We start from the raw sequence: 14079 nt of genomic DNA on the forward strand, positions 1-14079 counted from the left end.
GCTACTTTTTGCTACAATTAAGAAGACGCTAGTTTCAGGCGTAGACGGGATGCAAAATGAAGTTGCGCTCATTTTCTGCGTGGAAGAAGATGCTGCCTTTTGTCTTAAAGTAAGAAGGCACTAGTTCTCTACGTTGAAGAAGAAGACTATAGCTTTTCGTCTCAAATAAGAAGACGCCGGTTTTCTGCATACAAGACGCTAGCTACCAAGCACAAAAGAAGAAAATGCAAGGTGTCTATTCAAAGAAAGATGACCAAATTTTTTAGCAAAGAAGAAGACAACGATACTTTTTGCTACAAAATAAGAAGACGTTATTTTCCGGCACAGAAGAAAAAAATATATGTAGAAGAGCAAAATGCTAATTTTTGGCTCACAATGACAAAAAATATAGTGTCCTACATAGAACACGACAACAATCCTAGCTTTTTGTAAAGAAGACACAACTTGTTTTAGAGCATAGAAGAAGAGGTGCTAGTTTTTCAGCATGGAAAACTGCAGCAAGTTTTGTTGCAGCAGGTTTTGTTGCAACCCGGCATAAATTAAGACTTTGTCAGTGTTCTGTACAAAGAACAAATCTCGTTCTTTTCGCACAGAAAAAAGCAATGCTAGTGTTCAGCGTAGAAGAAGCTAGCTTTCTGCGTAAAAGTCTATGCTAGTTGAGAAGAGAAGATGATGCTTATCTGAGTGCAGAGGAAAACAAAATTAGTTTGGGGGGATTTTCCGTGAAATAACTATTTCAGAATTCAAGACTTGTAGTTTTTCGCCTGATCAAGATTAAAGATGCTCATCCCTACTGTATTTCAGTTATTGTTTAAATGGCAGTGTTGTGATCAAGGATTTTAGGTTTTTATTTTGTGTGGTGGGATCTGTATCGATATTGGTTGGGGATGTAATTGTGGTGACAGTTTATTTAGCAAATTGTTCTTCAGTTTTACCACCCTCTGGTGGCTGGATAATGCAGTTTAAATAGAAACGTTTTAGCAAATGCAGATGTCCTCAAATATTTAAGTCTTTTTTTTTTTTTTTAGTTTTATTCATTATCTTGATTTTTCTCATTTGGAACACCCTTCATTGTGGCTTTGAATAGAATGCTGAGTTTGTGTGTGTGCCTGCTCTGTGGCCTTTGCTGTCCTTGAGTTTCGTCAGACCTAACATCGTAATCACCAGATGTTTTTTGTTTTACATCTGGAACGCTGTGTGTCTTGCAGAGCGAAGGGCTTCCAGCACCAACGGATGACCAACGGGGCCATGAACGTTGAGATCGGGAACCCAGCCTACAAGATCTACGAGGGCGAACCCGACGATGATGCCGGAGAACTGCTCGATGCCGATTTCACGCTAGATCCAGACAAGGTGAGAGTAGTTATGTTAAGGCAATATGACACAAAAAAACAAATCTTCATTTTATCATTAATATGGACGATTACAATTCTTGACCATTTTAAATCGCTCTGGGAATAAGTGGAAGGCAGCTGCCAATAGGGTGGGGGAAGCCGTGGAGAGAGCTCTTGCTGGCTCTGGAGCAGGAGAGAGGAGTTTAGCTGGGGACCAGGAGAAGATGGGCAGTAACTGGCCATCGCTGCCGGCCCGCCAACTCGAGAGCGTTGTGGTTAAGGGTCGAAACGCCCAGTGACGGTTGGAAACCACCTGATGACATCTTCTCCTGGTCGAAGGCTACAGTCACTGTTTGAGCGACTGCAGAGTTAGCACTGATTAGAAGTGTATGTAGTAGTTAATTCAATAAAATTTAGAATAAATATGAGCTGTCCATAATGGTTAAAACATTTTAAATTGTAGGTTGTATTCAGAAATTATCATGATTTTCTGAAATGCCACAATTCACGAGTAAGCAACAATTGTTTGATGTCAGAAACAGCTTTTTGCAGTTCAATTAAACTCATAAATTTGTGCACTTGATTTCACAATTTAGCAAACATTCCTACTTTTCAAATTTCCCGATCACTAAAAACAAATACTTATTGAACATAAAAAATACAGTAATAAGATATGAACAAAATAAAATATAGATTTATTATGAGGACTTACAGTAACCCGGAAGAAGTCAGCTTTACGAATGAAGGTATATGCGTGGGGGTGGTAGAGGAGTGAGGGAGCACGTTAAGAAATAACAGAGCACGTGATCAGATGTGTATAGCAGAAAACACACTTGCTATCTAAAAATGAGCTAATTCTGCAAGGACTCGGCTCAGGAGCTGCATGCTGCTCTTCAGTGCTGCGCTTTTTCAAAAATGTTTACAAATTGAAAAAGATTTGGGACATAAATCTATTTTTGTTTTAATATGTTTTTTAGAGGAATAAACATAAAGCAAGCAAATGTAACGGTTTCCAATGCCGTCAAAATGTGTAGAATAAATATTACATTTCAACTGGGAGCTGGTGCAAGTCCACCAGTTACTAAACTCCGGTGCACTGCTCCTCCACTTTTCTTTCTTTCCACTGTCCTGTGTTAGAAGGGCTGTTTCTTGGACCGAATCATTTGCATTCATTGCCCATATGGATGGATTACCTGATTGGTTGCTCTGTAGAAAGAAGTTATCAAATAACAAAAAGAGTAATGTGAAAAAACTAACATTTGCCAAAGTGAGCGAAAAATTGCGATTGCATTACTTCCGAGAAATGAGATGAGCGCAAACATAAATTTCAATGGTGGATTGCATTACTAAACGGCACTACTGCAGCAAGTTTTGTTGCAACCCAGGAGAGATGAAAGCCTGGAAAATGACTACATGAAGGAGTCATTCATCAAGATATCAGAACACTTATTTGCAGATTCCAAGAACAAAACCAAACTGATACAGAAAATTCAAGATATGCCTCACTGTGATAATACAGTGAAGGAAATGGATAGCAAATCAAGGACATGAATGCAGCGCAATCAGACTCAATTGCCAGTAATAAGTCGTGTGATGTGGTGGATTTCTTTATTGCATTTCCTTGTTTTTGTCAAAGCAATGAAACATATTATCATTCATTACTAATGTAAAGGAGTTAAACTTGAGGCGGTATCCTACAACAGAGTAGTCACTTGGTGCATCAATCTCCACACTTTGACAGTAGGCCAATTTAGTCAATATAGATACTTACAGTATGTGTTGCATTTATTATAAGGCTTTTCATTTTTTGCTGCTTTAGGCAATTTTTGTTTTGTTTCAGATGGCTTTTTTACCATTTTGGGTTGCTGACCCCTGCTCTAGTGATAGCGTCTGAATATTCACAAAACTTTGATTTTTTCTCGAATGTCGGGCAAGATTTTTGCTTAATAGACGTCTCATATCTTGAATCTCTGTCTCTAGCTTGTATGTATTATTAACACCAAAAAGAGGACAGGATATTGTGCAGAATTCTGGGGCAATGATTACAAAAGTTCACTACAGCCCCTTTTTATCCTTCAAAAATGTGCAATAAGAACCATACACAGGGTAGGATATCGGGATCATTCTAATATTTTATTCATGCAGTCCAAATTATTAAAATTGGAGGATTTAATACAATTTTTCACTCCACAACTGTTATTTAAGGTCAACAAAAACATGGTGCCAGAAAACATCCAAAAAGTATTCATTCGAAAAGAGGGAAATTATAACTTGAGGGGCTGCAGTAAATTCAAGACCCCAAAGGTGAGAACAACCAGGAAAAGTATGTGTGTGTCTGTGCGTGGCTTCAAACTTCGAAATAATTTACAAAATGAGATCAAACAATGTCCAACTATTCATGTGTTCAAATTTAAATACAAAATAACATTACTGGCGAAATACAGGGATGAAGAAAATGGGATATGAGTGAGATTGGAAATACTGTGTTTAAAACTATGGTTGATTTTGTTGTTATTGTTGCTATTATTATATCATAACTGTTATTATATATATTTTTTTTTCATTGTTATCATTGGTGCCGCAGTGATGTTTGGTAACTAGTGGCATTATGACGTTGAGGGATGGGTATTACGAAGATTAGTGTATAAAATATGTAATTATTAGAACTATTGATATCTGACCTATGTAATAAGTATATCCATGAGATTTTGTTATATTAGACACAAGAGGAGAAGAGGATTTGTAAAATGTATTTAATAGGGAAGATAAAGGGGTAGGGAAAATAAGCATCTGCTTCTGACTACCCCTTTTCGAACATGTTATGTAACATTTATTTGTTGTTGACTCATTGTTTTTGTCCAGTTTTTTTATTTTAATGTTCGAAATAAAGTTTTCATTCATTCATTTATTCAACAGAATTTCTCTGATTGTTTTTCTTTTCTTTCCCAGCCGACCAACTTTACCAACCCGGTGTACGCCACGTTGTACATGGGCGCCCACAACAGTCGCAACTCTCTAGCCAGCACCGACGAAAAGAAGGAGTTGCTCTCCCGCGGGGAGGAGGAGCCTCTCGTGGACCCATTGGCGTAGACCGACCAATCACCAAGTCCCGACCACAACCCCATCTTCTTGCCTTTAAACGAAGAAAATGAACGACAAAAAAGTGGGAGAGAGAAAAGCGACAAAAAATTGTGAACACTGTAAAAAATGTACAAAAATGAAGGACTACTTTTGTATGTGATTGCAGTATTATATTTTGTTCTTCTGAGATTTCTCTTGTCAAAAAAAAGACATTTTCTATGAGAGATTTTTAATTTACACGGTGTTCCGTACCCCTTTACTTAAATAGTTGCTACCTCTGTGCAAAATGAATTCGTCGAAGCAGTTTTGTTTGTTTTTCAATGAATTGTATAGAGAGCAAAACAAAGAAAAGAAATGTTCCATTTCACGAGTGCCAATCTTTTTGTTGTTTGTGTAGACTTTGAGAGTAGAGGTAAGATCGGGCCTAGAAAGTCCAACTCGACCCGGGCCCCCAGATATTAAGGCCCGAACCCGACAAATTCACTCGATTTGACGTAACGAGCCCGAAGCAAACCCGAATTTTCATATATTTTCGCAGGATGGCTTCTCTCTCGCTGACTTTTTAAAAATTCTCCACCTGTCATTGTTTTTTTTTGTGGGGGATCCGTGGGGTGGATTCCGTCCCCCTTTCACGCCAACGAGCACGCTGACAACAATGACAGGTAGATAATTAAAAAGCGAGCGAAAAGCCTGCCTCAAAACTGAACATAATGGAAGGCCTTTTAGGTCGGGCTGGGGCTTAAGATCTTAACTCTAATCAAGAGGGAAAAGCAAAAATCAAAGTTTTCTAAATGTACGCGACTAAAATGGTCGCATCCTCGTTTGTTAACCGCACAAGACACTCCTGAAACGATTGTCGTCTTCCTTGCACAGAAAACCCAATCTAAGGGCGTTTCGGGCGCTTTAATTTGGAGGACCGATCCTGCCAGATGTAGAAATAAATGTAGAAATGCATGAACAAGTACTGACAAATATTAGACCCTATAAAGAAACAAAATAAATGATGTAATACCTAACTATAATGATGCAATTTATTCATACAGTTACGCATTTTGTCAATTATTATCATGTAATTATATTTATCTTGTTTAAATTGAAATAGTTTTAAGATTTCTGAGTGTCGACTGCATTTCCTGCAGATGAACAAAAGAGGACGCCAGATGTCCACTCTAAAATAATGACCGGTCATCATTTTGAAGGAAGTAACACCTTTATCTAATACAAATTTTATTAATCAAGCAATATAACTAGAGGGAATTCAGAATGGGCTGGATCTTCTGGAATGGTGGGTGTGAAAATGGAAAGTGAAAATAGCTAATGAGAGAAATGAGCAGGGATTTTCTATAGTGCGTCTGACCCCAGCACCAATTAGCAGTTATGGTATTTTTGGCTGCGTACAAGTAAGTAGAATAGAATAGAATAGAATATACCTTTATTGTCATTGTTACAAAATGGGTTGAACATATTGTGACAACAAAATTGGACGTGGCACTCCAGTGTCACATTTTACAGTGAGGATAAAAGAACAAAGAAGATAAAGGAACAAAGAAGATGTTTTTATTGTCCTTGTTGCAGGCTTTATTTTCCTCCGGAGGGGGGTGTATGAGGGGGGTGAGGGACAGACAGAGATGGCCGGATCCAACTAGATGAACTAGATGTTTTATATTACTGTACACTCGGTCCAGTGTTTTTTCCCCTGGTTGCTCAGTCCACGTGTTGAATGAATTAGGGAAGTACAGTCCTTAAGCATGCCTGATTAAAAAAAAAAGCTCCATCGGGGTGTGCAAGGTGCTGTTTGTTGGTAGCAGCGGGCAGGAGATTGTCTGGGAGAAAGAAAGACGGTTGCTTTGGTTGTTCGGACTCAGCTGGCGCTCCCGTTTTGTCGTGAGAGAGAGAGGTGTAGTTGCTTCGTGGCATTTGGTACAAGGACTCGTTGTTCAGATGTTTTTGCTGAACGTAGAAAAAGTGTTGACGTCTGCGGTTCTGGGGTCCTTGGAAAGAGAGCGAGGCAGGGAATTGGGACTTAGTTTTTCAGATGTACACTAAGAATGCAACTCTGGACAGCTTTCACCTGGCCTGTTTTTAGGTCCGGGCAAAGTTGGCACCAGTCCATTCCTTAATGTTGTCGGCCTAGTTCTTTTTCTGTCTTCCTCTCCTCCTTCCCCCTTGGACTTTGCCCCGGATAATTATCTTGGTCAGTCCTGATGCCCTTGTGACCATACCACTGAAGTTTTTGTATGTTCACAGTTGACAACCGTTCTTCGTAGGGTCCAATGTGCCCTCCTATGTTGTTGCGCCCCATTTGGTCTGTCACATGGGCTAAGTAACTGATGCCAAGAGGTTTTTTGTAGCATTGCTTCCCGATAAAATATTGGGGAAATGACGTGACAAACAAAAATAAAAATATACCCCCCAAAAAATAAAAACACGACAATATAAATTACAGAATATACGTAAAAATACAGAAAATAAATAAATGATTAAATACATGAACAAATAAATACGTAAATAAATATGGTAATTGACAAATTAAATGACAAAATGCATAACTAAAGAATAAACACCATTTGTCACATTTACAATTATGTTAATTAATTGCTATGGCATATATCTGTTGGTATTTATGTATTTGCACATTTACTTCTCCATATGGGGAATGAGCCCGCCATACTTTAAATGTTGAGACCAGGAGCCGTGTTGTTTTTTTATGTCGCATTTTGAAGTGGGTCTTCGGAGAACGCCGACTTTGGAACATTCCAGATGTCATGAATGTGTTGAAACAAAAGTGGTCTTGACTGCGAGGACCAAAGCACAGCCCGCTCACCCCAGTTTGCATCACATGACTAAACAGGGTCTTCCTCGAGTTAAAGGTGGAGAAAAACTTCATTTGGGTCCTTACGGATGGACCCTAAAACTTTTTTGAATCAGTCTCGAGTCAGCGCTTTTTACTTTAAGTTTCGTAACGACTGTCTTAAAGTGCATTAAGGTCATTTTGATATTTGTGTTGTCGTTAAGCTGTGTCTAGCCCCGCCCCCAAAACTGTTGTGCCCGCCTCCTGCTGCTAACGCTACCACTCTCGTCCTTATGCTCAAAATGCTGCTTCTGTCACAAACCTGTCGGCCATCTTTTTTATGCATGTAACACCAACCGTCCGTATCGGAAAATTATTCTCCACTCTTTTTTTTGCGTATCCGTCGTCAATAGTTTTTACTCTGTTGTATATGTTTTGTATGTTTATTGGCAGATAAGTACAATCATGTTTGTTTCCCCTTTAGTAGCAGTATTGCAAAAATGTGTTTGATTCTCGTCGATTTTATTTTTAATGAGCGACACATAGCTTTTATAGTACCCAATGCATGGAAGCTCAGACTTTCTTTTGGAAAGAAAACAATGTTTAATTTTTGCTGGAGTACATTACAAACTAAATAATAGATATTGTTATAAATAAATAGAAAAATTGTACAGATGGGGTGCTCTGTGTGTGGGTCTTTTTTAACTGTATATTTTGCCATAGTCATTGTTTTAATAGGCCTTTTTCATGTACCGTATTTTCCGCACTATAAGGCGCACCTAAAAGTCTTAATTTTTTTCAAAAGCTGACCATGCGCCTTATAATACAGTGCGCCTTATATATGGCTCAATATTAAATCGAATGGTCTCGCAACTTACGCAACAGCCGCCGACTCGATTTTCCCCCGAACGTGGAGTAGTCCGCGGTGTATGCTGGGATTTATATACCGGCGTTTCATTGGCTAACCAATGTGTCAATCATCATTTGAATCGATCGCTATTGGCTAAAGTTATTCGGAGCCTCGGATACGCTAGAGGGACGAAACAAATCCTGCAATTGGCCGAAAAAGATGTGTCAATCATCCGTTAAATCGATCGCTATTGGCTGAAGTTATTCGGAGCCTCGGATAGGCTAGAGGGCCAAAACAAACCCTGCAATTGGCCGAAAAAGATGACTGAATAGCAAGCATGCTAAACTACGCCATAAAGAAACATGTTTCATTAGTCTGTATTTGTAAATATTTTACTCTCCTGGATTTACTACACTCACGGTTGTAAGAAGACCGTGGTTGCGTATCATTATTGAACGTGAGAACTTAGGTGAGCTATGCGGCTTTATATTTTCCCGGTATCTTGTTTTAGAACGATCTTGATGTTGCTGTGATCAGTTGAGTGAATTAAACTCAATTCCAAGTGTTTATTGTCATATGCACAGTAAAGTTGCGATCGAAAAAGAAAATAGAAACTAAGGAATGGTTGGCATTTCTTGAATCCCAAGACTTTAACCTTCCGAATGATATTTGAAATGACGCATTTGAGTGACATCGTACGGACACCGCATCCGCACGTGTCTACGACACGTATTTGCTTCTTTGCAAGCTTTGGGAATGTTAAGGGGGTAATCAGTTGGACTGAATCATCTGACTGTTTTGTCGACGTTCCCATTGTAGCGCCTTATAATCCGGTGCGCCTTATCTATAGAAGATATAGGACCAAAAACTATTTTTTTGGGGGTGCGCCCTATAACCCGGTGCGCCCTATAGTGCGGAAAATACGGTACCTTATAATGGCAGGTCCCTTGGCACCTCTTCGTGGCTGTTTGTGCAATGCACATTACTTGTCAAGATAAAGTGGTCTGTGTGTGTCTTTCATATTTTTTAACTGTAAATATATGTTGTAATCATATATTGCAGTGAAAAAAATAAGTATTTGAACACCCTGCTATTTTGCTATTTTTCCCACTTAAAAATCATGTAGGGGTCTGAAATTGTCATCGTAGGTGCATGTCCACCATGAGAGAGAAAAACTAAAAAGAAAAACCCGGAGATCCCAATGCATGATTTAACAATTTGTGTGATAAAGCTGCAAATAAGTATTTGAACAACTGTGTCATCTAGAATTCTGACCCTGACAGAACTGTCTGTCCGCCCGTTAGAAGTCCACCTGCATTCCATGTATCATCCTGAGTCAGATGCACCTGTTTGAGGTCATTAGATAAAGAAACCTGTCCACCCCATACAATCAGTGAGACTTTAACTTGTAACATGGCGAAGACCCAAGAGCTGTCCAAAGACAACAGAGACAAAATTGTACACCTCCACAAGGCTGGAAAGGGCTACGGAGCAATTTCCAAGCAGCTTGTTGAAAAAAGGTCCACTGTTCAGATTCAGATTCAGATCTACTTTATTGTCATTCTAGTACACGTGTATACAGAACGAAATGTCGATGGATCTGACTCCCACAGTTTCCCTCAGTGTCCTTCAGTGTACAGATATAAATAAAGCTGTATTGTGTTATTTACCATAGTGCCGATAGTGCAAGAAGAGACGCTAACCAGATGTGCAAGATGGGCAGTCAGGTTAACAAGTCAGGTACACAGTACCATTATATTGTAAACAATAACACTGTAAGTAATAACACTGTAAGTAACAATAGTGCAGAGATCAAATGTGCAAGGAGTTTTGTTTTGAGCAATCATTAGAAATGGAAGAAGCTAAACATGACGGAGTTGAGCCCCATGCAAGATATCACCTCATGGGGTCTCAATGATTTAAGAAAGGTGGGGAATCAGTCCAGACCTACATGACAGGAGCTGGTGAATGACATGAAAAGAGCTGGGACCACCGTTTCCAAGGTTACTGTAGGTAATACACTAAGACTTCATGATTTGAAATCATGCATGACACGAAAGGTTTCCCTGCTTAAACCAACACATGTCAAGGCCCGTCTTAAGTTTGCATATGACAATTTGGATGATACAGAGGAGTCATGGGAAATCGATTTGGGGTAAGGTGAGACCAAAATGGTCATAATTCCACTAAGTGTGTTTGGAGGAAGAAGAGTACAATTCGAAGAACGCCATCCCTACTGTGAAGCATGGAGGTGGTAGCATCATGTTTTGGGGGGTGAGAGTATGACTGGGGCCGTGTGTTGTGAGATCTTGGGGAACAACCTCCTTCCCTCAGTCAAAGCATTGAAGATAGGTCAAAGCTGGGTCTTCCAACACGTCAGAAAAAATCTGTGTGGAGAAGTGGGCAAAGAACCCTATTGCAGTGTGTGCAAACCTGGTGAAAGACTACAGGAAACGTTTGACCTCTGTAATAGCAAACAAAGGCTACTGTACCAAATATTATTATTCTTTTTCTCAGATTCTCAAATACTTATTTGCAGCTATATCACGCTAATAAATCGTTAAAAAAAATCATGCGTCGTGATTTCTGGATTTTTCTTTTTAGTGGAAATGCACCTACGGTGAAAATGTCAGACCCCTCTGTGATTTTTAAGCAAAATAGCAGGGTGTTTAAACACTTATGTTCTTCACTGTATATGTGGATTTTATTTTTTTGCTGTTCCAAACATGTCTTTGTTTTGTTTGTTTTTTGAGTTCAATATGGCTCTTCAACTTTTTAGGTTGCCAACCGCTGCCCTAGTGGCTACGTGTGCAATGCAGACAACCCTCAATTTTTTAATGCGCCTTTATATTTTAATTAAATCTTTATGCACATTTCTGATGTCAGCTTCAGGTTTAGAATTTTACCACAATATCCGGACACCCTTTTCTTAAATGTTTTTGTACTAAAGAAAGCAAAACAATTTCCATTCAACCTTTTAATATCCGTCCTTCAACATACACAAAACACCGCCATACGCAGTGCAAATGTGCAAAACCCAAAACGGCATTTAAAGGATGTCAAAATAACCAAATATATAAAACATACGTATATTTAAGAGGCCACGTCAAACATTAGCAAGGTGCTGTAAAGTAAAACATTGCATTATTTTAACACTGAGCTGGCATTTTGAAGCAAGTCTAAAATATACATTCTTTCTTGTAACATGTTTTCAAACTTCTTTTTTCTTCATTTCGCTAGTTTGCTACAATGAAAACACGTAAGCTCTCTTCTAGTCTGTACCAAGTGCGTAAAAGCTGCATTAAATGAGTGCTAGGAGAAGCCATCCAGTGGAAGCTGCAGCGATGTAATCAGCCACGGCTTCGTCACTTGGCTTCATGTCGCAGAACGAACCTGGAATAAGCAGAGAGGATTTGGTGAATGGATTACCCTTTAACGGTAATCCCAATTTCCTAAACATACAAAATTAGAGAAAATACTAGTTCTTTGGCCGTATATTTCACTGGTCTATTCCAAATATTTTCCAGAGATAATGCATTTCGAAGACTGCACGTCTTGTCTTTGTCATCCTGAGCGTTGACATATGTAAATTTTCACGGAGAGTACGTTGTGTCAAAGGTGGATGCAGTAAAGGTTCGACAGAGGGCGAGCAGCCAGAAAGGGGCTAACTGGCAAAAAAAATCACACAGTGAGCCCGCCAACTAGGACGGATCAATAAAAGGAGACTGCAGCCTCGCGGGAGGACGCGATGCTGGCTTAACAAACAACACACAGTGAGCATCCAGGCTAACCAGGAACCAGCAACGAAAATATATAATAAGCTAAGGGACATGGCAAAACACACGGAGGGCAGCCAACGAGGACCAACTGAGAGCAAACAAAACAGGAAAGCCCTCGGCAGCCCTGGCCAGGTAAAAGTATACCAACCGCAAAAAGCCAATTGGAAAAAAATAACAGATAGCTAAACCAGCCGAGACATGCCAGGCTAGCCGGCTGATAAAAATGGGCAACAGGAACCATTGGCAGAAAAAACAGCAGAGGCCAGTCGACCAAAAACAGCCAGAATTATCGGGAGCCAACAACAAAAAATGATTACGGCGACAAACACGACCAGAGAAAAAAACAATGAGAACAGCAGGCTAGCCAGCTAGCAAAATGCTAATGGGGCTAACCTGGAAGCCTTCGGGACCACGCAGGCTAACAGGGAAGCTAACTGGACAATATTATATTAATAGCAAGACACACGGCGAAAAACACAAAAGGAAAAGTCACAATTGCCTACCTAATATGAGGGAAAAGCAAAGAAGCATTGCGCTCTGTAATGGTAAACTTACCCCACGCAGCTTTTGGAATTTGAAGCACGCAACTCCGACAAAACAGTCACAAGGCAACCAGCGACACGTATGCAAAGTTCGAATTTCCCGAAGGATAAGTAAGAGGTATGCAATCACTTTTTGCTACAATCTCTGTCTTTATGGGAGCTTGCTTCACATGTTGTGGTAATAGGTTTCGCCGTTTTAAAAAGGTTGTGGTCCTTATGTCAATGCTCTAGAGCAAATAAGCCAGATGGGTCAAATTCGAGACTACATTTTTCGAGTCACCCGAGGCATGGATTTTTTTTGCTGCATAATTGTGAGGAGGAACACTACATATTCTGTCCCTAATTGAAAAAAAAATAAAATCTGGTAATACCTTTAAAATTGGGGTCTCAAACTTAATTGAGTTGGGGGTCATCAGAGCTGGGGTCTGAGTGAGGTTGGGCCAAGTCAAGTTCACCACAAGTAAAGCTCTGATAAAAACATCCCACTGTTCTCAAGTCTATATTTTACATGTGCTGCACATAATACGATTTAAAAATAAAAAACATTAAGAATGAATACAAAAAAAACATATAGTAATACCTCAATCCATAGTTTACTTGGGCTGAACTAACAAGAAAGGAACAGTGTGTATGTGTGTAGTTTGACCACACGTTGTGGAGTGCAACCGAAAACGAGTGCTACAAAGCCCAAGGAAGAATATGAACTATTACCAAACTGTACCATTGTTCTTCTATTCACAAGGCAGATTCCCGCCATCGATCATCTCTAGCATTTTGCTCTCCAGAACCTTCAACAGAAAAAACAAAGAAGTTGCTGAGGATTTGTAAATGTATGCTTTGGCCATTTTTGCTCCCACCTTAAGTTCAAGCCTGAGTAAGATTTGGCTGTCTGGCGCCGCTCCGTCCAGATGAAACCACTGATCCAGGACCAGTTGTGGCTCTGCCAGGAGTTCCTTTATGCTAACCACCAGAGAACCCATCGGCTGCTCCCAGCCGCTGGACAACTGCCAGAAAAAACAAAATATATTGCATTTTCTATGACTGTACAAAACCTCAGTGAAGGTATTGGCCTTACCTTGAGCACGAGCATCTGATGTTGTGGATCACGAACCAGGAAGTGAAAAGACTCACCCCAATGAGGATTTCGGGTCCGGTCACATAGCTGGAGAAATACATGAAAAAAAAATAAAGAAAATGCTGCAGCGAGGCTTTTAACTCGGACAAAAAAGCCCGGTCACATCACGCCGATTTTGGCTAACCTGCATTGGCTCCCAAGATGTGATTTTAAGGTTCTCTCAGTATTATACAAAATTATACATGGACTTGCTCCCTCATATCTTTCGGATCTGATTTCCCCCTGTGTTCCAATCCGAAGCCTTCGTTCTGAAAGCGCCAGTCTACTGGTCAAGGTTTCTTCATTTTACTCATGTTGAGGTTTTTGAGTTTTTCCTTGCCCTCATGTTGGTTCCAGTTCAGGGGATGGTGTAATAATAGTCTGAAATAATAGTCTGTGCAATAACCTGTGCAGCCCTTTGAGATTCTTTATAATTAAGGGCTATACAAATAAAAATGACTTGACTTGACATTGATGATTTCATGGAATGTCGCATCTACTTGTCCGAGTCTCACCTGCGTTTTGTAGGAGACGTCGCCAAAAAGTAGCTCGGCTCCTGCTTTGGGTTCCTTTCCACTCTTCTTCAAC

General features: G+C 39.8%; 2 protein-coding genes across 2 annotated transcripts in view; one reads left to right on the forward strand and one right to left on the reverse strand.

The window, feature by feature from the left end:
- The window catches only part of LOC148364518 (low-density lipoprotein receptor-related protein 1-like), a 231213-nt gene extending 223332 nt beyond the window's left edge, over nt 1-7881 (forward strand). Inside the window, exons 87-88 of the mRNA XM_088338658.1 lie at nt 1209-1353; nt 4284-7881. Coding sequence (XP_088194784.1) covers nt 1209-1353; nt 4284-4424 — 286 coding nt within the window. The 3' untranslated portion in view covers nt 4425-7881. The remainder of the gene's footprint in view (nt 1-1208; nt 1354-4283) is intronic.
- A 3476-nt stretch (nt 7882-11357) lies between these two features.
- esyt1b (extended synaptotagmin-like protein 1b) overlaps nt 11358-14079 on the reverse strand; it is a 42470-nt gene continuing 39748 nt past the window's right edge. Inside the window, 5 exon segments of the mRNA XM_088337358.1 lie at nt 11358-11449; nt 13099-13165; nt 13235-13381; nt 13453-13539; nt 14007-14078. Of these exon segments, the coding sequence (XP_088193484.1) occupies nt 11358-11449; nt 13099-13165; nt 13235-13381; nt 13453-13539; nt 14007-14078 (465 nt within the window).

The sequence above is a fragment of the Urocampus carinirostris genome, chromosome 6, assembly GCF_059441175.1.
Source record: "Urocampus carinirostris isolate Australia breed hairy pipefish chromosome 6, RoL_Ucar_1.0, whole genome shotgun sequence".
NCBI lineage: Eukaryota > Metazoa > Chordata > Actinopteri > Syngnathiformes > Syngnathidae > Urocampus > Urocampus carinirostris.